Source organism: Narcine bancroftii, chromosome 6 (genome assembly GCF_036971445.1).
Source record: "Narcine bancroftii isolate sNarBan1 chromosome 6, sNarBan1.hap1, whole genome shotgun sequence".
Lineage (NCBI taxonomy): Eukaryota > Metazoa > Chordata > Chondrichthyes > Torpediniformes > Narcinidae > Narcine > Narcine bancroftii.
This window is the reverse complement of record NC_091474.1, coordinates 1,470,410-1,492,797: the sequence shown is the minus strand read 5'-3', so window position 1 is coordinate 1,492,797 and position 22,388 is coordinate 1,470,410. Positions and strand designations below refer to the sequence as shown.

The window sequence follows — 22,388 nt, the reverse complement described above, 5'->3', positions numbered from 1 at the left end:
CATGTTTCCTTGAAGATGACACGTTTTGAAATTAGGAAATACTAGAACCTGGAAAGTGTCGTCTGTATTTTGATTCAAAAGAAAATTATAATTGAGAACTTTGTTTGGAAGGCTCATAAAATTTGTCTGAAAGAACTCAACTTGTTAAAAGCAAAGATACATTTTCACTGTAACAATAGAATATTTTAGAAGCCTCTATGAAAAATTCTTTGAATTGCAGAGTTTAAAATTGAGCTAATGTCTTGGAAGACACCTGTGACCTTGGAAAGACAAGATACAGCTCTGGTTTGCAGAGTGTGGCAGGAAGTCCAGAAGAATGTGTTCTTAAAAGTTATAAACAACTAATGAGGAAAACTTGTGTGCATATTCACAGATTCAAGACAATTCAGAGAAATTCTCTTAAAGGGACCACACAAAATACAAATGTTTACAGTTCCCAAGAACCAGGAGAAGCCAGGTTGCAGTGTGAAGAACCCAAGATGGATAAGAAGTGTCACTGGGTTAAAGACCTTGAGCAAACAGCTCCTCTCAAAGAACTGTTTGGTTGTGAATTGAGCCAGGAGGTTGGAGCCAGCCACAAAGGAGAAGTGGATTAAACTACCAAGCAAGAAGAGGACTATGTCAAGGCACTGCAGACCTCATTAGCTGGCTTAAAGGTTAGTGGAACTGGACCAGATGAATGCATGTTTCAAAGTCCCGCTGGTGCTGTACCAAGCAAAATGCAGAAGATAGAAACTAAATCATCGGTATCTGCACATTCAGATAGGAATCCTGATTAAAGTATTTATGAGCACAGGAAGATCTTCAAAGTCTTCAAAGGCATCTAGCATATCATGCTAAGGCGCAAGCAGACTTGGCTACAGTCTGTGCACAACAACAATGGTCGAAGAAAAGATATGCTTTAGAGGATATAGAAGCGGAAATCAAGAAACAACAATTGGAGCAAGAGCAGCAAATTAAAAGGTGTACAAATGGCTAGTGAAGAACAAAATCAATTATTGATTAGAGATAAGAAAAAATTAGAGCTTGAGGAACAACATGCTATGAGCATGGCCAAAGTCAAAGCATTACCTCAGGCTTCTGCAAGATTTATCACTCAAAGTGAAATACCCAAAGGGCTAGCACTTAACATTCCAGCAGAACAATGGGTACCACAGCCACAGGAAATGAGTATACGTGAGCAAGAAGCCACTGGTGTCACTACTAGTGCACAAATGACAATGACCAATTCTACCAAAAGAGCTAGTGACATTCCATCTCTTCAGAGAATCTTCCCAAAAGGAGAGTATTACAAAAAGGTTCAACCACACGAGTTGATCATACTCTGTGGATTGATATCTCTTAGTTTTACTGAAGAACCAGCGCTTACATACCAAAGATCTCCATAATGCAACTCAAGGTCCTATACCTATGGCACCAGTTCATGATCTATTTTCTCCATTCGCGATAATACAGCCAGTCACAAGCCATGGTGGACAAGACAATATACCACTCATACCAAAAAAAACTTGAAATTTCTGCTATGTTAGCGCAGCAATAAGGTACATACGGTTTACCCAAGAAGGAAATTCCAGTTTTTAAATGGAGGTCCATTGCAATATCTGACATTCATAAATTCCTTTAAGTAATACTAAAAACACTAAACATCGTCTGTATTACCTGGATCAGTTGTGACAGATTATGTTGTGTTTGTATTGTATATAGATATGCATTTGGAAGATAAATGGGGGCAGGTTTTGTTTAGTGTTTTCTTTCTTTGGCTTGGCTTCGCGGACGAAGATTTATGGAGGTATAGGTCACATACAAACACTTTAGAACAGATTTTATTTAAAATGCTGGAGCTCTGCTCATGCTCGTCAGGCCAGTGGCAAGAGCCTTTCCAAAAGCTTTGGCGAGTGCCCAAGAGACATCATTAATGGATTGTTGTTTACAAAAAGGCAACAGATGAAAGAACTTGTCGGATCTGCAGATTGTCTGGAGTGGAACTTGCTGTCATATAAGGGGTGTAAGGTAAAACATCATGAGATGGGAATGTGTAAGGAGTTACCCTGTACAGGGCTGTAACAAGATGTGAATGCATCCTTGTACTTACAAGATAAGAGAGACATTGATGGATTGAGAGGCAGGAAGCTAGCAGGGAAAGGATAGCACAGTTTTAGTCATTGGACAAGTAATGATATGATGATGTTCTAAGCACGTATCCAAGGGTATAAAAAAATCACCATTTTGCTGATAACGGCAGAATGCATTCTCCGACTAACATGGTTAGTTGCAAGTGTTACAATCCGGTAATAAAGAACAAAGAACCCTGATTTCGACTCAGTCTGGTGTTTGTCTCACTCATTCATGAACAAAGCAGACCTAACAGGGGTCATGTGGTTTTTCAAACAGAGAGAGTCAGAAAGGCTTTTTCTGTGTGCAAGAGCGAGGGGGAGAGGTGTGGTGAGGGGGGGGGGGGGGTGAAGGGGAAGGGGAGGGAAGAGTGAGAGAATGAATTCAGTTCCTCAATGCTACAGACAGCACCTGGAACTGGAACAGGACAAGCTGGCAAGATTGTGGAAAACCCCATTTTGGAAGACAGGTTGTGAGTGCTTAGTTCAGCCTGGTTAAAGCCCTTGTGGTTCATGCAAGAGGGAACCAGCCAAAATGGTGCCATCGGGGGTTTCTTCCCGACCTCGGCACCGGCTTAGAATCCCATGTTCTGCAGCCCACGTGACGCTCTGACAACATCAGGGCCCATGGCGCGGTTCTCACCCAGGTTCGGGCTGGGAGTATAAGAACAGCCAGGCAGACCCCAATGAATCAGTTTTACTCACTGAACTCAACCCATTTGTGTAGAGTTATTCAGAAGGAGAGTAGCCGTTGCTATATTGGTGACCCTGACAGGTTCAAACGTCTTTGAACCAGATATGAACAACTCTTCGATCAACGTTATAGCCATCAAGCTTCCTGACTTCTGGGTTCAGGACCCTGAGACCTGGTTCAACCATGCAGAGGCTCAGGTTCACCTCTGCCAGATTTAATCAGGTACAACCAAGTTTTATCATGTGGTCACCACCTTAGACAAGGCCACTGCCAAATGAGTGCTGCACCTTGGTCCCTCCGCGGGAGGGTGCTGAACATCAAGCAGGTCCTCACCAGCTCCCTCGGCCTCTCCAGGCGCCAGCATGCCGCTCGGATGCTTCACCTTGACGCCTTGACCCCTTTGGGGACAGAACTCTAATTGCGCTGATGGATGAGATGCTCGCGCTCATGGGCGATCACACCGCCTGCTCACTCTTGAAGTGCATCTTCCTCAACCATATGCCCAAAGAGATCCGGCCATTACTGTCCCAGAAGAGCTTTGACGATCCCAGGAAGATCGCTCAAAAAGCTCAGAAGCTATTGCTTGAACGATTCCCGGAGGGCTCAGCAGTCCAACTGGTTACGAGCCCCGGGCATGACCATGCCAAGCCTTCCTCTAGCATTGCGGAGGAACACTCAGCCCCTGCAGGGGCCTCAAAAAGCATAGCCAGAAGCAAGCCATCCACTTCAGGCCTCTGCTTCTTCCACCAGCGCTGGGGAGCCAAGGCTCGGAAGTGTTATCAGCCCTGCTCGTTCCAGGAAACGAGCACGCCGGCCACTGTTAATGGCTGTGGCGGCTGGCCAAGAACACAGCCTTCTCTACCTGCGAGATGCAATCAGTGGCCGACGCTTCCTTGTTGACATCGGGGCCTAGATCAGCATCATCCCGGACACAGCCATCGATTCCTGGATCCGGCCTCGAGGACCTCCACTCCGTGCAGCCAACTTGATGGAGATCCGAACGTATAGTAACAAGACTGTCCACTTCCAGCTCGACAAGCGGAAGTTCTTGTGGAGGTTCACAGTTTCGTCCCTCCGAACCTCCATCCTTGATGTCAACTTCCTCCTCACCCACAAGCTCCTGGTCGACCCCCGAGGTAGGCGACTTGTCAATGCCTGTACCTTCCAATCAGTTCGTCTCAACGCCTCCCGCAAAGAGCATCTGCAGATGGCCACAGTCAACGCACCCAAGAGCGAGTCCCAACGCATCCTGGACGTTCCCGTCCTTGCTCAAGCCGCAGTTCTCCACTGCCTCACCATGCCAAGAGGTGTTGCATCATATTCCCACCCAAGGCCCGCCTGTTCATGCCAATGAACGCCGGCTCCCGCCGGATAAGCTCCAGAAAGCAAGGAGTTCTTGCATCTGCGGGAGGTGGATGAGCTGCCTTGCGTACTCCTGGGCATCCGCTCAACACCCAAAGAAGACCTGCAGGCGTCATTGGCCGAGCTGGGCTACAGTGCACCGCTAGCCCTGCCTGTTTATTAATGCACCTCACAGCCCTTAACAGTCACCGCCCAGTTGGACTCCTTCACACCCCACCACTGCCCAAACTCGGCACACGGGCCTCTTGCGTCCCCAGCGAGCTGTATTCCACAGAATATGTTTTAAAATCAGGCGAGGCACATCCACAGCACCCCTTCAAAAACTGTACGAAGGGCTGTACAGTGTCATCCAGCATTCAGGATCCATCTTCACACTGGATATCAGTGGTAAGAGGGAACTGTTTACTGTGGACAGATTAAAGCAAGCACACCTCGACCCGAACGAGCCAGTGGTTGCAGCCCAGCCCAAGAAGCGAGGCCGCCTGGCAAAGAAGAACATTGGTGCCGGTTCTGGGTGGGGGGGGGAGCTGTGTGGAGGCACACCATTAGGCAGGCGAACCGGCCCCACTCGTCACGCACTCGGCGAGGCAGCCAGCCAAATTGGCGCCGTCGGGGGTTTCTTTCTGACCTTGGCACCAGGCTTAGAAGCCCGTGATCTACAGCCCATGTGTCGCCCTGACGGCATCCGGGCCCATGGCGCAGTTCTCAACCAGGTTGAGAACAAGAACAGCCAAGCAGACCTCAATAAACCAGTTTTGCTTACTGAACTCAACCCGTTTGGTTGTGGAGTTATTCAGTAAGCAGAGTAGCCGTCGTTACAGCAACATCGTTATGGCAAAGAACACAAAATTGCAAGGGACAACATAGACAAGATTCTTTCTTGGTCAGCGATAAAATCAGAAGACTCAAAGGCTTTACAAGCAGATGCACTCTTTCTGAGAGGATGTAATAATGCAATGGTAAGTAGTGTACATTTGCAAGAGCTGAATTTGCTTGCTAAATTGTCGATTATTGTAAACAAATTGACTTACAAGATGAAGAATTTAGAGAGAGCCAAAGTTGCTTCTCCAAAGTCCTTCAGAGAAAGAATATCATCCTTCTAACCCGCTGAGTTTCTCCAGCATTTTGTGTTTTTACTTCCACCACAGTGTGCACAGAATTTTGTGATTTAATTCTTACCAGATCAATATGCAACTTTAGACCGCTCAGTATGATCGAAACAATATAATAAGCGCTCATTGTTTCTAGAGTAGAGACTTGTCCTGCCAATCAGGCTCCTGAATCATCGCCCAAGACTTGGCCACCCTTGTACCCACGACTATTCCCTTCCCCGACTTGACAATTCCAAGACCCAGCAAGACACGCAGTGATCTTCAGCAACATCCGAAAGGGACTGGCTTTGGACGGAGCAGGCTCAGAAAGGAGGCTGGAAGGATCCCGCCTCTCAGCCGACCTGTCGCCTCTCTGGGCAACACGGTGCCCGTCTTCGACGGGAGGAGGGCGGCCAGCAGTTCAGGCCTCGCCTCGCCGCAGGGTCGGTCCACCTCCCGCTGCCAGCCTCCTCCTCCCGGAGCCGCGCACCGGGCCAGACCCCCCGGACCCCCCAACCCGGCCGACGCTCACGGGCGGCCCAACCGGTACCTTTGATCGAAGGATCGGACCAGCAGCCAGACGATGAGCGGCAGGTTGTCCCTCTCGTTGTAGGTGGGCAGCAGCACCGAGTACTTGTCGCCCCGTCGCTTCCCGCTCTCCATGGCGGAGGCTGACACCGGAAACGGGTGCTTCACCCAAAACAGCCCCTCCCGCTACTGCAACGGCGGTTAAATGGTCCCCCCGGGGGCCGCTTAAATGGTCGCCCCCGGTGCGCCGATTAAATGGTCGCCCCCGGTGCGCCGATTAAATGGTCCCCCCCGGTGCGCCGATTAAATGGTCCCCCCCGGGCGCCGATTAAATGGTCCCACCCGGCGCCGATTAGATGGTCCCCCCGGGCGCCGATTAAATGGTTCCCCCGGGGGCTGATTAAATGACCCCCCGGGTGCTGATTAAATGGTCTCCTCGGATGCCGATTAAAATGGTCCCCCCCGGGCGCCGATTAAATGGTCCCCCCCGGGCGCCGATTAAATGGTCCCACCCGGCGCCGATTAGATGGTCCCCCCCGGGGGCCGATTAAATGATTCCCCCGGGGGCCGATTAAATGGTCCCCCCCGGGCGCCGATTAAATGGTCCCACCCGGCGCCGATTAGATGGTCCCCCCCGGGGGCCGATTAAATGATTCCCCCGGGGGCCGATTAAATGGTCCCCCCGGGGGCCGATTAAATGATTCCCCCGGGGGCCGATTAAATGGTCCCCCCCGGGCGCCGATTAAATGGTCCCACCCGGCGCCGATTAGATGGTCCCCCCGGGGGCCGATTAAATGATTCCCCCGGGGACCGATTAAATGGTCCCCCCGGGGGCCGCTTAAATGGTCGCCCCCGGTGCGCCGATTAAATGGTCGCCCCCGGTGCGCCGATTAAATGGTCCCCCCCGGTGCGCCGATTAAATGGTCCCCCCCGGGCGCCGATTAAATGGTCCCACCCGGCGCCGATTAGATGGTCCCCCCGGGCGCCGATTAAATGGTTCCCCCGGGGGCTGATTAAATGACCCCCCGGGTGCTGATTAAATGGTCTCCTCGGATGCCGATTAAAATGGTCCCTCCCGGGCGCCGATTAAATGGTCCCTCCCGGCGCCGATTAGATGGTCCCCCCGGTGCCGATTAAATGCCCCCCCGGGTGCTGATTAAATGGTCTCCTCGGATGCCGATTAAATGGTTCCCCCGGGTGCTGATTAAATGGTCCCTCCCGGGCGCCGATTAAATGGTCCCACCCGGCGCCGATTAGATGGTCCCCCCGGGCGCCGATTAGATGGTCCCCCCGGGCGCCGATTAAATGGTTCCCCCGGGGGCCGATTAAATGGTTCCCCCGGGGGCCGATTAAATGGTTCCCCCGGGGGCCGATTAAATGGTCGCCCCCGGTGCGCCGATTAAATGGTCCCCCCCGGGCGCCGATTAAATGGTCCCACCCGGCGCCGATTAGATGGTCCCCCCGGGCGCCGATTAAATGGTTCCCCCGGGCGCCGATTAAATGGTCCCACCCGGCGCCGATTAGATGGTCCCCCCGGGAGCCGATTAAATGGTTCCCCCGGGGGCCGATTAAATGGTTCCCCCGGGGGCCGATTAAATGGTTCCCCCGGGCGCCGATTAAATGGTCCCACCCGGCGCCGATTAGATGGTCCCCCCGGGCGCCGATTAAATGGTCCCCCGGGGCTGATTAAATGGTACCCCCGGTGCCGATTAAATGCGCCCCCTCCGGGCGCCGATTAAATGACCCCCCGGGTGCTGATTAAATGGTCTCCTCGGATGCCGATTAAAATGTCCCCCCGGGGTGCCGATTAAATGGTTCCCCCGGGTACTCATTAAATGCCCCCCCGGGTGCTGATTAAAAGGTTCCCCCCGGGGCTGATTAAATGGCCCTCCGGGTACTGATTAAAAGGTTCCGCCGGTGCCGATTAAATGGTCCCCCCGGGTGCTGATTAAATGGCCCCCCGGGTGCTGATTAAATGGTTCCCCCGGGTGCCGATTAAATGACCCCCCCGGGTGCTGATTAAATGGCCCCCCCGGGTACTGATTAAAAGGTTCCCCCGGGTGCTCATTAAATGGACCCTCCCCGGGAGCTGATTAAATGATCCCCACGGGCGCCGATTAAACGGTGCCCCCGGGGGCCGATTAAATGGTCCCTCCCCGGGGTCCGATTAAATGCCCCCCCCGGTGCGACGATTAAATGGTCCCCCCGGGTGCTGATTAAATGGTTCCCCGGGCGCCGATTAAATGGTCCCCCGGGGCTGATTAAATGGTTCCCCCGGGGGCCGATTAAATGGTACCCCCGGTGCCGATTAAATGGTCCCCCCCGGGTGCTGATTAAATGGCCCCCCCGGGTGCTGATTAAATGGTCCCCTCGGATGCCGATTAAAAGGTCCCCCCGGGTGCCGATTAAATGGTACCCCCGGGGTGCCGATTAAATGGTTCCCCCGGGTGCTCATTAAATGGTCCCTCCCCGGGGTCCGATTAAATGCCCCCCCCGGTGCGACGATTAAATGGTCCCCCCCGGAGCCGATTAAATGGTCCCCCCGGGTGCTGATTAAATGGTCCCCCCCGGGTGCCGATTAAATGACCCCCCCGGGTGCTGATTAAATGGTCCCCCGGGTACTGATTAAAAGGTTCCCCCGGGTGCTCATTAAATGGACCCTCCCCGGGAGCTGATTAAATGATCCCCGCGGGCGCCGATTAAACGGTGCCCCCGGGGGCCGATTAAATGGTCCCTCCCCGGGGTCCGATTAAATGCCCTCCCCGGTGCGACGATTAAATGGTCCCCCGGGTGCTGATTAAATGGTTCCCCGGGCGCCGATTAAATGGTACCCCCGGTGCCGATTAAATGGTCCCCCACGGGTGCTGATTAAATGGTCCCCTCGGATGCCGATTAAATGGTCCCCCCCGGGAGCCGATTAAATGGTCCCCCCGGGTGCTGATTAAATGGTCCCCCCCGGGAGCCGATTAAATGGTCCCCCCGGGTGCTGATTAAATGGTCCCCCCCGGGTGCCGATTAAATGATCCCCCCGGGTGCTGATTAAATGGCCCCCCCGGGTACTGATTAAAAGGTTCCCCCGGGTGCTGATTAAATGGTCCCTCCCGGGCGCCGATTAAATGGTCCCACCCGGCGCCGATTAGATGGTCCCCCCGGGCGCCGATTAGATGGTCCCCCCGGGCGCCGATTAAATGGTTCCCCCGGGGGCCGATTAAATGGTTCCCCCGGGGGCCGATTAAATGGTACCCCCGGTGCCGATTAAATGGTACCCCCGGGGGCCGCTTAAATGGTCACCCCCGGTGCGCCGATTAAATGGTCCCACCCGGCGCCGATTAGATGGTCCCCCCGGGCGCCGATTAAATGGTTCCCCCGGGGGCCGATTAAATGGTTCCCCCGGGGGCCGATTAAATGGTCGCCCCCGGTGCGCCGATTAAATGGTCCCCCCCGGGCGCCGATTAAATGGTCCCACCCGGCGCCGATTAGATGGTCCCCCCGGGGGCCGATTAAATGGTTCCCCCGGGGGCCGATTAAATGGTTCCCCCGGGGGCCGATTAAATGGTACCCCCGGTGCCGATTAAATGCGCCCCCTCCGGGCGCCGATTAAATGACCCCCCGGGTGCTGATTAAATGGTCTCCTCGGATGCCGATTAAAATGTCCCCCCGGGGTGCCGATTAAATGGTTCCCCCGGGTGCTCATTAAATGCCCCTCCGGGTACTGATTAAAAGGTTCCGCCGGTGCCGATTAAATGGTCCCCCCGGGTGCTGATTAAATGGCCCCCCGGGTGCTGATTAAATGGTTCCCCCGGGTGCCGATTAAATGACCCCCCCGGGTGCTGATTAAATGGCCCCCCCGGGTACTGATTAAAAGGTTCCCCCGGGTGCTCATTAAATGGACCCTCCCCGGGAGCTGATTAAATGATCCCCGCGGGCGCCGATTAAACGGTGCCCCCGGGGGCCGATTAAATGGTCCCTCCCCGGGGTCCGATTAAATGCCCCCCCCGGTGCGACGATTAAATGGTCCCCCCGGGTGCTGATTAAATGGTTCCCCGGGCGCCGATTAAATGGTCCCCCGGGGCTGATTAAATGGTTCCCCCGGGGGCCGATTAAATGGTACCCCCGGTGCCGATTAAAAGGTCCCCCCGGGTGCCGATTAAATGGTACCCCCGGGGTGCCGATTAAATGGTTCCCCCGGGTGCTCATTAAATGGTCCCTCCCCGGGGTCCGATTAAATGCCCCCCCCGGTGCGACGATTAAATGGTCCCCCCCGGAGCCGATTAAATGGTCCCCCCGGGTGCTGATTAAATGGTCCCCCCCGGGTGCCGATTAAATGACCCCCCCGGGTGCTGATTAAATGGTCCCCCGGGTACTGATTAAAAGGTTCCCCCGGGTGCTCATTAAATGGACCCTCCCCGGGAGCTGATTAAATGATCCCCGCGGGCGCCGATTAAACGGTGCCCCCGGGGGCCGATTAAATGGTCCCTTCCCGGGGTCCGATTAAATGCCCTCCCCGGTGCGACGATTAAATGGTCCCCCGGGTGCTGATTAAATGGTTCCCCGGGCGCCGATTAAATGGTACCCCCGGTGCCGATTAAATGGTCCCCCACGGGTGCTGATTAAATGGTCCCCTCGGATGCCGATTAAATGGTCCCCCCCGGGAGCCGATTAAATGGTCCCCCCGGGTGCTGATTAAATGGTCCCCCCCGGGTGCCGATTAAATGATCCCCCCGGGTGCTGATTAAATGGCCCCCCCGGGTACTGATTAAAAGGTTCCCCCGGGTGCTCATTAAATGGACCCTCCCCGGGAGCTGATTAAATGATCCCCGCGGGCGACGATTAAACGGTGCCCCCGGGGGCCGATTAAGTGGTCCCTCCCCGGGGTCCGATTAAATGCCCTCCCCGGTGCGACGATTAAATGGTCCCCCGGGTGCTGATTAAATGGTTCCCCGGGCGCCGATTAAATGGTCCCCCGGGGCTGATTAAATGGTTCCCCCGGGGGCCGATTAAATGGTACCCCCGGTGCCGATTAAATGGTCCCCCCCCGGGTGCTGATTAAATGGCCCCCCCGGGTGCTCATTAAATGGTCCCTCCCCGGGGTCCGATTAAATGCCCCCCCCGGTGCGACGATTAAATGGTCCCCGCGGGTGACGATTAAATTGTTCCCCCGGGGGCTGATTAAATGTCCCCCCGGGTGCTGATAAAATGGTACCCCCGGGGTGCCGATTAAATGGTTCCCCCGGATGCTCATTAAATGCCCCCCCCGGGTGCTGATTAAAAGGTTCCCCCCGCGGCTGATTAAATGGCCCTCCGGGTACTGATTAAAAGGTTCCCCCGGTGCCGATTAAATGGTCCCCCCCCGGTGCTGATTAAATGGCCCCCCCGGGTGCTGATTAAATGGTTCCCCCGGGTGCTCATTAAATGGACCCTCCCCGGGGGCTGATTAAATGATCCCCGCGGGCGCCGATTAAACGGTGCCTCCGGGGGCCGATTAAATGGTCCCTCCCCGGGGGCCGATTAAATGCCCCCACCGGTGTGACGATTAAATGGTCCCCCCCGGGAGCCGATTAAATGGCCCCCCCGGGTGCTGATTAAATGGTTCCCCCGGGTGCTCATTAATTGACCCTCCCCGGGGGCTGATGAAATGATCCCCGCGGGCGCCGATTAAACGGTGCCACCGGGGGCCGATTAAATGGTCCCTCCCCGGGGGCCGATTAAATGTCCCCACCGGTGTGACGATTAAATGGTCCCCCCCGGGAGCCGATTAAATGGCCCCCCCGGGTGCTGATTAAATGGTTCCCCCGGGTGCTCATTAATTGGACCCTCCCCGGGGGCTGATTAAATGATCCCCGCGGGCGCCGATTAAACGGTGCCTCCGGGGGCCGATTAAATGGTCCCCCCGGGTGCTGATTAAATGGTTCCCCGGGCGCCGATTAAATGGTTCCCCCGGGGGCCGATTAAATGGTACCCCCGGTGCCGATTAAATGGTCCCCCCCGGGTGCTGATTAAATGGCCCCCCCGGGTGCTGATTAAATGGTCCCCTCGGATGCCGATTAAATGGTCCCCCCCGGAGCCGATTAAATGGTCCCCGCGGGTGACGATTAAATTGTTCCCCCGGGGGCTGATTAAATGTCCCCCCGGGTGCTGATTAAATGGCCCCCCCGGGTGCTGATTAAATGGTCCCCTCGGATGCCGATTAAATGGTCCCCCCCGGAGCCGATTAAATGGTCCCCGCGGGTGACGATTAAATTGTTCCCCCGGGGGCTGATTAAATGTCCCCCCGGGTGCTGATAAAATGGTACCCCCGGGGTGCCGATTAAATGGTTCCCCCGGATGCTCATTAAATGCCCCCCCCCCGGGTGCTGATTAAAAGGTTCCCCCCGCGGCTGATTAAATGGCCCTCCGGGTACTGATTAAAAGGTTCCCCCGGGTGCTCATTAAATGGACCCTCCCCGGGGGCTGATTAAATGATCCCCGCGGGCGCCGATTAAACGGTGCCTTCGGGGGCCGATTAAATGGTCCCTCCCCGGGGGCTGATTAAATGATCCCCGCGGGCGCCGATTAAACGGTGCCTTCGGGGGCCGATTAAATGGTCCCTCCCCGGGGGCCGATTAAATGCCCCCACCGGTGTGACGATTTAATGGTCCCCCCCGGGAGCCGATTAAATGGCCCCCCCGGGTGCTGATTAAATGGTTCCCCCGGGTGCTCATTAAATGGTCCCTCCCCGGAAGCCGATTAAATGGTCCCCCCCCGGTGCGACGATTAAATGGTCCCCCACGGGAGCGGATTAAATGGACCCTCCGGGTGCTGATTAAATGGTTCCCCGGGCGCCGATTAAATGGTCCCCCGGGGCTGATTAAATGGTTCCCCCGGGGGCCGATTAAATGGTCCCCCCCGGGTGCTGATTAAATGGTCACCTTGGATGCCGATTAAAAGGTCCCCCCGGGTGCCGATTAAATGGTTCCCCCGGGTGCTCATTAAATGCCCCCCCCCGGGTGCTGATTAATAGGTTCCCCCGGTGCCGATTAAATGGTCCCACCCGGGTGCTGATTAAATGGCCCCCCCGGGTGCTGATTAAATGGTTCCCCCGGGTGCCGATTAAATGACCCCCCGGGTGCTGATTAAATGGTTCCCCCAGTTGCTGATTAAATGGTCCCCCGGGGCCGATTAAATGGTCCCTCCCCGGTGGCCGATTAAATGCCCCCCCGGTGCGACGATTAAATGGTCCCTCCCCGGGGGCCGATTAAATGCCCCCCCGGTGCGACGATTAAATGGTCCCCCCCGGGGGCCGATTAAATGGTCCCTCCCCGGGGGCCGATTAAATGCCCCCTCGGTGCGACGATTAAATGGTCCCCCCCGGGTGCCGATTAAAAGGTCCCCCCGGGTGCTCATTAAATGGCCTCCCCGGTACCGATTAAATGGTCTCCGCGGACGCCAAATAAATGGTTCCCCCGGGGGCTGATTAAATGGTCCCCCGGATGCCGATTAAATAGTCCTCCCGGGTGCCGATTAAATGGTCCCCGCAGGCGCCGATTAAACGGTGCCCCCGGGGGCCGATTAAATGGTCCCTCCCCGGGTGCTGATTAAAATGTTCCCCCCGGGGCTGATTAAATGGTCCCCCCCGGGTGCTGATTAAATGGCCCCCCCGGGTGCTGATTAAATGGTTCCCCCGGGTGCTGGTTAAATGGTCCCCCCCCGGGTGCTGATTAAATGGCCCCCCCGGGTGCTGATTAAATGGTCCCCACGGGTGCCGATTAAATGATCCCCCCCCGGGTGCTGATTAAATGGTTCCCCCGGGTGCTGATTAAATGGTTCCCCCGGGTACCGATTAAATGACCCCCCCGGGTGCTGTTTAAATGGTTCCCCCGGGTGCTCATTAAATGGACCCTCCCCGGGGGCCGATTAAATGGTCCCCCCGGTGCCGATTAAAAGGTTCCCACGGGGGCTGATTAAATGATCCCCGCGGGCGCCGATTAAACGGTGCCCCCGGGGGCCGATTAAATGGTTCCCCCGGATGCTCATTAAATGCCCCCCCCGGGTGCTGATTAAAAGGTTCCCCCCGCGGCTGATTAAATGGCCCTCCGGGTACTGATTAAAAGGTTCCCCCGGTGCCGATTAAATGGTCCCCCACCGGTGCTGATTAAATGGCCCCCCCGGGTGCTGATTAAATGGTTCCCCCGTGTGCTCATTAAATGGTCCCTCCCCGGGGGCCGATTAAATGTCCCCCCCCCGGTGCGACGATTAAATGGTCCCCCCCGGGAGCCGATTAAATGGTCCCCCCGGGTGCTGATTAAATGGTTCCCCCGGGTGCTGATTAAATGGTCCCCTCGGATGCCGATTAAAAGGTCCCCCCGGGTGCCGATTAAATGGTTCCCCCGGGTACCGATTAAATGACCCCCCCGGGTGCTGTTTAAATGGTTCCCCCGGGTGCTCATTAAATGGACCCTCCCCGGGGGCCGATTAAATGGTCCCCCCGGTGCCGATTAAAAGGTTCCCACGGGGGCTGATTAAATGATCCCCGCGGGCGCCGATTAAACGGTGCCCCCGGGGGCCGATTAAATGGTCCCCCCCCCCGGGAGCCGATTAAATGGTCCCCGCAGGCGCCGATTAAATTACCCCCCAGGTGCCGATTAAATGGTCCCCGCGGGTGACGATTAAATTGTTCCCCCGGGGGCTGATTAAATGTCCCCCCGGGTGCTGATAAAATGGTACCCCCGCGGCTGATTAAATGGCCCTCCGGGTACTGATTAAAAGGTTCCCCCGGTGCCGATTAAATGGTCCCCCCCCCCGGGTGCTGATTAAATGATCCCCGCGGGCGCCGATTAAACGGTGCCTCCGGGGGCCGATTAAATGGTCCCTCCCCGGGGGCCGATTAAATGCCCCCACCGGTGTGACGATTAAATGGTCCCCCCCGGGAGCCGATTAAATGGCCCCCCCGGGTGCTGATTAAATGGTTCCCCCGGGTGCTCATTAATTGGACCCTCCCCGGGGGCTGATTAAATGATCCCCGCGGGCGCCGATTAAACGGTGCCTCCGGGGGCCGATTAAATGGTCCCCCCGGGCGCCGATTAAATGACCCCCCCGGGTGCCGATTAAATGACCCCCCCGGGTGCTGATTAAATGGTTCCCCCGGGTGCCGATTAAATGACCCCCCCGGGTGCCGATTAAATAGTTCCCCCGGGCGCCGATTAAATGGTCCCCCCGGTGCCGATTAAAAGGTTCCCACGGGGGCTGATTAAATGATCCCCCCGGTCCGATTAAAAGGTTCCCACGGGGGCTGATTAAATGATCCCCGCGGGCGCCGATTAAACGGTGCCCCCGGGGGCCGAACCCCCAACCTTGTCCATCTCGCAAGTCCCAGCCTAAACCACTTTATGTCCACAGTCAACTCACACACACACAATTCCGGAGAAGCTCAGTGTCCCCAGTCTGGGTGAGTACATGGTTGGAGAACTTGAGAGCAGCAAGGTTGGAGGGTTGGGGGTGGGCGGGGGTGGGGGGGGTGGGCGGGGGTTGGGGGGTGGGGGGAGCAGTGAGAGAAAATCCCACAGAAGTCCTTCAGGGACCAAAGGCAGCCTTGTTCAGGGCTGGACCAGTAGATGATAGGGGGTGGCCAAACTTCTCTGGTTGTGGGCCACAAACTGAAAAATATAAGGAGTCATGGTCAAAACAATATTAAGCCCAGCAGTTTTCAACCAGTTACACTGCAAGAAAAACAGTGTTTTGGACCAGAAAAACCCTGTGCCATCAAAGATTCATTTTCTATCAAAATAACTATATGTCACTACAGAACAGTATAACTGTTGACATAGGGCATGCAACAATACTGTAATTTGGGGTTAGGGTTTTCAGCCCTTGCATTTTTGCTGACCTATATATTCCATCCAAATAAAAAGCATAACCCTCTATTTTCCTTTCATCCATGTTTCGAAGAGTCATAAATGCCCAATGTTTCAGCTTCCACCACCATCCCTGGCAAGGCCCCCACAACTCTCTATGTAAAAAAAAAACACCTACCCCTGATATCTCCTCTAACTTCCTTCCCTTCACTTAGTACTCATGTCCTCTGGTATTTTCTGATCCTGCCCTGGGAATCAGGTGCAGTCTGTCCACCCTATCTATGTCTTTCATAATCTTATAGACCTCTATGAAGTTTCCTCTCATCCTTCTACGTTCATAAGAGAAAAGTCCCAGATCTGCTAATCTGGCCTCAAAAGACGTTTTCCAATCCAAGACAGCATTCTGGTAAATCTCCTCTGCACTCACTCCAGAGCCTCCTCATCCTTCCTATAATGAGGAGACCAGAACTGAACAAAATACTCTAAGTGTGGTCTCACCCAGAGATTTGTAGATTTATAACATGACCTCTCAACTCCTGAATTCAATCCCCCATTACTGAATCCCAGTATCCCATAGCCCTCTTAATTATCCTATCAACCGGTGCATCAACCTTGAGGGGTATATGGATTTGCACCCCAAGGTCCCTCTGTTCATCCACATTGTTAAGTAACCGACTATTAATGCTGTACTTAGCCTTCTGGTTTATCGTTCCAAACTGCATCATCTTACACTTATCTGAATTGAAATCCATCTGCCACTTTTCTGCCCAACTTTTTATCCTGTCGACATCTTCTTGTAGCCTTTGACAACCCTCAACTCCATCTAGAACTCCTCCAACCTTTGTGTCAACTGCAAACTTATTAACCCATCCATCCGCATCTTCATCCAGGTCATTTATAAAAATCACAAAGAGCAAGAGTCCCAGAACAGATCCCTGCAGCACTCCACTAGTCACTGACTTCCAGGCAGAATACTTTCCTTCCACTACTACTCTCTACTTTCTTCCTTAAATCCAATTTTTGATCCACACACACAGCCAAGTTTCCACTAATCTTGTGACTCATGAGTTTCTGGATGAATCTTTCATGGGGGACCTTGTCAAATGCTTTGCTAAAATCCATATAGACCACATCTACAGCCCTCATCAATTTTTTTTTGTTACCTCCTCAAAAAACTCAATTAGACTTGTGAGGCACAACCTTCCCTTCACAAAGCCATGCTGGCTTACCTTCTCCAAATGCTCATAGCTCCTATCCTTAAGAATCCTCTCCATTAGTTTACACACCACTGACAATACTTCTGTGCTTTCACCCTTAAGCATCTGTTTCTAATTTATTCTCACTAGTTCCTGACTCATCCCTTCATAATTAGCCCTTCTCCAGTTAAACACTTTCCCAGTTTGACCATTTATATCCTTTCCCATCGCTATATTGAATCTAAGGGAGTTGTGGTCACTTTCACCAAAATGCTCCCCCACCATGAGATCCGCCACCCAACCAGGTTCATTCCCCAGAACCAGATCCAGTATGGCCTCTCCTCTCATCGGCCGGTTCACAGACTGTGTCAGGAATCCTTCTTGGACACTCATGACAAATTCAGCCCCATCTATTCCCTCTTACAGTCAGTAGGTGCCTGTCCATATTAGGGAAATTGAAATCACCCATAACTACAAACCTATATTTCCACACCATTCCAAAATCTGCCTGCTTATCTGCCCCTAGGTGTCCTGAGGGCTATTTGGGGGCCCAGCACAGTGATAGCTCCTTTCCTGTATAAATCCAAAGAGGGCATTTTGACTCAGATATTTTGTTCCTGTACAAAGTTAGATAATTTTTGGCAAGGTGTTTTTGAAACTTTAGCTAAAGTGTTGGACCTAGATTTACAGCGAAACTTACTCAGCTATTTTTGGGATTACAGTATTGGGATCAGGCTTTCCACATGCTCCAGCCCAAAGGATAGTAACCTTTTCAATGTTGACAGCAAGGAGAGCTCGATTACTCAAATAGAAAGATTCCAATCTGCCTACTTTACTTCAGTGGCTTTCCTCCATTGTGTCTTTAGCTTAGATTTAGAAAAAAATTAAAAGTCGGACATTTGATACTACTTTTAAATTGGAAAAAAACCTGGCAACTATTTATTCAATATTTTCATATGACACAAACTAATAAACAAAATTGAACCACTTCCAGTTTGGTTTTCTCCAAGTGTGTTGTGTTTAATCAGGAAGAATCGCTTTTCTACTTCTTTTGAAATTACTCCCATAGTGGATTGACCAGTTGTTTTTGTTTTTGGGGTTTTTTTTCATTAGACTTAGATGCCTTCTTTGTTTTATGCATTAACTTTTTATTTCCTTACTTAATGTAATTGTCAATATATGGAAATGTTGAATTAATTTGAAAGTACTTGATTTTTATATTCAAGGAATATGTAAATTACTTTTTTCATATTTTCTGTATATTATTCTTTATTTTTTTTGTGGAAAATGAATAAAAAGATTAAAAAAGAAAGAGATAGCTCCCTTCCTATTTCTGATTTCAACCCACACCGACTGAATGGACACTCCCTCTGCCTTGTCCTCCCTTTCAATAGTTGTGATATTATCCCTGACCAGTAATGCTACCTCTCATCTATTCTTTTTAAAACACATAAACCCAGGTACCTGCATCATCCAATCTTGCCCTTTCTCCAGCCAAGTTTCAGTAACGGCCAGAACATTGTAGTTCATCCCCTTTATTCCTAATACTCCTAGGGTTGAAATGGACACATTTCAACCACTCTCACTGGTTACATTTATGTTTTGTACCCTGCCTGTCCTTCCTCACCAACTCAGAGCACATAGCATCATGCTTTTGTCCTTCTACCCTAATTAGAGTCATTTATTGATGTCCTCACATTACAGTAGGGATTTCTGCATTTATTGCTCTTTAATTTAAATGAAAACAATAGAACTCTTTAAAACATTCAAAAACCAGTGAAAAATAAGAACAGGAGAAAAGATCTAGGAAGGGACAAGACAGCCTCCAACATTCCTCTACAACTTTCAATGAATACAGTTCATGGCTCAAGTATCCACCTGAATGATTATGATTCAAAGTCTAAATCTGCAGATAGACCAATGTTGAAGTCGACCCCCTGCTGTAATAAAACAAACAACAACAACAGAACCAACGAGCATACAATCACTTCTTTATTGTATTACACTAGCGGGAGTAAGGGGTGCAAAGAATCACTAGACAATGTCACTTGTTCCCTGCACTGAACCTCACTCAGAATCCAGAAACTTTCCCAGCAACTTTTTGATACACCTTATCTCTTACTTAATACTCCAATCCCATTCCAGTCATACTATGATTTGCAGTGTGGACTGACTAATATACAAAACCATTAACTCTTTGTTGGCCTACTTACCACAGCAGAAGGCCCCTTCCCATAATTCTTTACTTTCTCTCCTTCTATTATTCCATGATAACTTATTTGGTCATTAGAATATGGTTTACCTCCCAGTCTACACCCTGTTCACAACTATTCACTTGACCTCAAATCTGCAGACTTCAGCGAAACATCTAGCTTGAGTTTCAGGCATAGTATGGGCTTGGTTCTCACATCTTGCAGCTGTGCTACCAAAATAAAACAAATTCTTTAACAGACTATAGTATTTTCCACAAAGAAAATATTCTTTTTAAACCTGCTGAAATTTATAGAAAGAAAAGAAGCAAATGAAGAAAATATATACAATCTATGCTATAATTGATCATTTCATGATAAACCACTTATAACAAGTTAGTTTTAAGGCATGAACGGATCATACAAAAGAATTGCAAAAGCAAGACAACCAATAGAATGATGGCCAGGACACACAAGCCCTGGATAAATGTTGTTCACCATCCCTTAAAAGACCACAAAGATGGTCTCGGGGTGGGGGTGGGGAGAGAGGGGTTGGTTGTAATTATGGAATTGTTTTCCTATTTTCTGCATTTCATGTATTCATTCTTTGATGTACTTTGCTAAATGGGTAATATTTTCTGAAGCGTCAGGGATATAAGTACAACATTCCTGTCCCACTGCTGCACATCTTTCTCAAAAGCTAATTGGTTTTGTATGGCTGCTACTCCAGTGGTGAGTAATACTTGGAAGGGGCCCTTCCACCTTGCTGCCAACATTTTCTGTTCCCAATTCCTTATCTGAATGTAATCTCTGGGGTGGATTTTCAGTAAGGATCCTTTTTTGTTGTCCTTTTTTACTCTGAGTGTTACGTACCTGCGAATGCAAAGTCTCAAGAATTTCAGTTCGTTCTTGTACATAATTAATCATTCTTTCACTCAGGGCATGTAGGTCAAGACATTTATGCTTTTATCTGCTGCCCAAGGTGTAGGCAGTGGTTTTCCAAACAATATTTCCACCGGGGTTAGTCCTGTGTTAATGTGTGCAGTAATTCTCATTTCAAAAAGGGCCAGAGGGAGTGCTCTCATGCTGATTCTTCAGTTAGTTTGGCCAACTTATTTCTCAATGTTCCATTTGCTCTTTCCACAATTCCAGCTGCCTGTGTGTGATGGGCACAGTGAAATTGTTGTTTTATTCTGAGATGCTGGTATAGTTCTTCATTTACTTTAACAGTCAAATGTGGCCCATTGTCTGAGCTAATAATAGACCAGAGTCCAAATCAGGGTATTATTTCCTGTAACATAACCCCTACCGTTGCTTCTGCTGTGGCATTTGTTGTTGGTATTGCCTCTATCCATCTACTAAGGAAGATCAATAATAAGAAGACAGTACTTCCAGCTGTGTACTCCAGGCAATTCTGTCAAATCAATCTGTATGCACTCAAACGGTCCCATAGGCATTTGTGTCCTACCCGGAGGGGACTTAATTGCTTTACCAGGGTTATTTTTCTGACAGATAAATCATTCCTGTGCCTTTCTTTGTGCCTCTTTTCTCAAATTAGAGGGCCACCCTGTTTGTAGTGCCACTCTTATCATTCCCTTCTTACCTACGCAGATCCACAAACAGTAGGGGTAGTCCATAACCGAGTCTCGGGATTTCTGGTGCACCCCTGCTGTTTCCATAGTTCAATTTGATTAGCAGGGGCGTCCCCCTGAAATTTTAATACACTCCCCATGTAAGGCAGGGCCGGTCTATTCAACAGTTGTTTGACTCTGTCTGAAAAGACAGTAAGGGGTCCATGGATAGCAGCAGCCTTTGCACTTACATCCCCATGGGCATTCTCCAGGGAAATGGGGTACTGGGCATTAGTGTGCACATCACACTTAATTATTGCCAGGTGGGAAGGTTGGGACAGAGAAACCAGCAGGTTAGACTTTGTTTCGGACACATTACAGCCTTCTACTAAATCTGGGCTTCATTTTTACACGTGAGGCTGGGGTACATATGGTGGTAGCTTGTCCACCAGGAATCTTCTGATTCCTTATCCTCATCATTCTGCAAGAATAGGGTCACCTGACAATAAGTCACCAGGTTGTGACAGAGTATATAGATAGGTTTTGGGAGATAAATTGGGAAAGGTTTGTTAGAGTAGGTTACATACACTTTAAAACACATCTTATTTGAAATTCTGGAGCTCTGCTAATGCTAGACATATCGGCTCCACAGCTTTTGCAAGAGCATTGGGGATTGCTCAAGAGACTTCACTAATGGATTGTTGTTAACAAAAGGCAACAGATGAAAGATCTTGTTGGAGCCACAGATTGTCTGGAAGAGAATATGTTGTTCTAAGAGGGTCATGTGGTTTGGTAAGCAGAGAGAGTCAAACAGGCTTTCTCTCAGAGAAAGATAGAGACAGAGAGAGAGAGAAAGAGAGAGAGAGACACACACACACAGATCACTTCTACAGAGTTACAGCCAGCAGAAGCAACTGGGACTGGAACAGGACAAGCTGGCAAGATTATGGAAAGCACCATTTGGAAGATGGCCTGGTCAAAGCCTTTGTGGTTCATGCAAGAGGAGAGGACTGGCTGTCTAATGTTTCACTTGGAATAAGAGAAACAAATAGGAACTCTGTGGTGACCTGAAAGAAAGAGGTTATCATCTGGAGAACCCTGAAGGGGCAAGTTTAATCAGCAAGACACTGAAGTGGTTGATGGAAGTAAATCAGTTGTGGATGTCCTGGAACAACAAATCTCTCTCTCTGAAAACCAACATGAACCTTTCTGAGCGGTAACCATTTATCTTTCAAGCACGAAAGCCAGGTGAATTTTATAAATGTTAAATTCTGTGCACAGTATAAAAAATTGCTTGCAACTAGTCAACTTAGAGGAATAACAAGTGAGATTGGACTATGAAAACCAAAGAACTTTTCTGAACTTGCACACACATTACATATATGTGCACTTAGAATTAGAAGGAGGGTTAAGTTGGGTTAAGTAAGTCGATAGTGATAATTTAAAGTTTGATTCTGTTTTCATGTTTAAAGATAAAAGAAACTTTTGTTTAAGTAACAATTTGTCTTGGTGAATATCTATTGCTGCTGGATTTTGGAGTCCTCTGGGCTTGTAACAGGGGTCATTATCGTCCTTATTACGTTTGGCCATTTTATTGAGCAATTGGTGCTGTTCCTGAAGACTGATGTAGTAGTCAGACACAAGGGATCTAAAGGCACCTTTATTTCTCTTTTGGCCTCCCGAACGTTGTTTGGAGCTTACTCTGTCCAGAGGTACCCAGGTGTCCCAGCAAGATCTTGATGACTACATCAATGTTTAAGTCGACCTGAGCTGTAATAAAACAAACAACAGCAGTACCAAAAAGCATACAATCACT

General features: G+C 50.9%; 1 protein-coding gene and 1 long non-coding RNA gene across 7 annotated transcripts in view; one reads left to right on the top strand and one right to left on the bottom strand.

Moving 5' to 3' along the window:
- Window positions 1-6,098, bottom strand: part of dpm1 (dolichyl-phosphate mannosyltransferase subunit 1, catalytic) — a 63,008-nt gene extending 56,910 nt beyond the window's left edge. The window contains exon 1 of the mRNA XM_069883637.1: window positions 5,809-6,098. Within this exon, the coding sequence (XP_069739738.1) occupies window positions 5,809-5,921 (113 nt within the window). The 5' untranslated portion in view covers window positions 5,922-6,098. The remainder of the gene's footprint in view (window positions 1-5,808) is intronic.
- An 8,918-nt stretch (window positions 6,099-15,016) lies between these two features.
- LOC138735591 (uncharacterized) overlaps window positions 15,017-22,388 on the top strand; it is a 129,734-nt gene continuing 122,362 nt past the window's right edge. For all 6 annotated transcript variants that reach the window (XR_011339811.1, XR_011339809.1, XR_011339810.1 and 3 more), the window contains exon 1: window positions 15,017-15,210. This is a non-coding gene — a long non-coding RNA (uncharacterized lncRNA). The remainder of the gene's footprint in view (window positions 15,211-22,388) is intronic.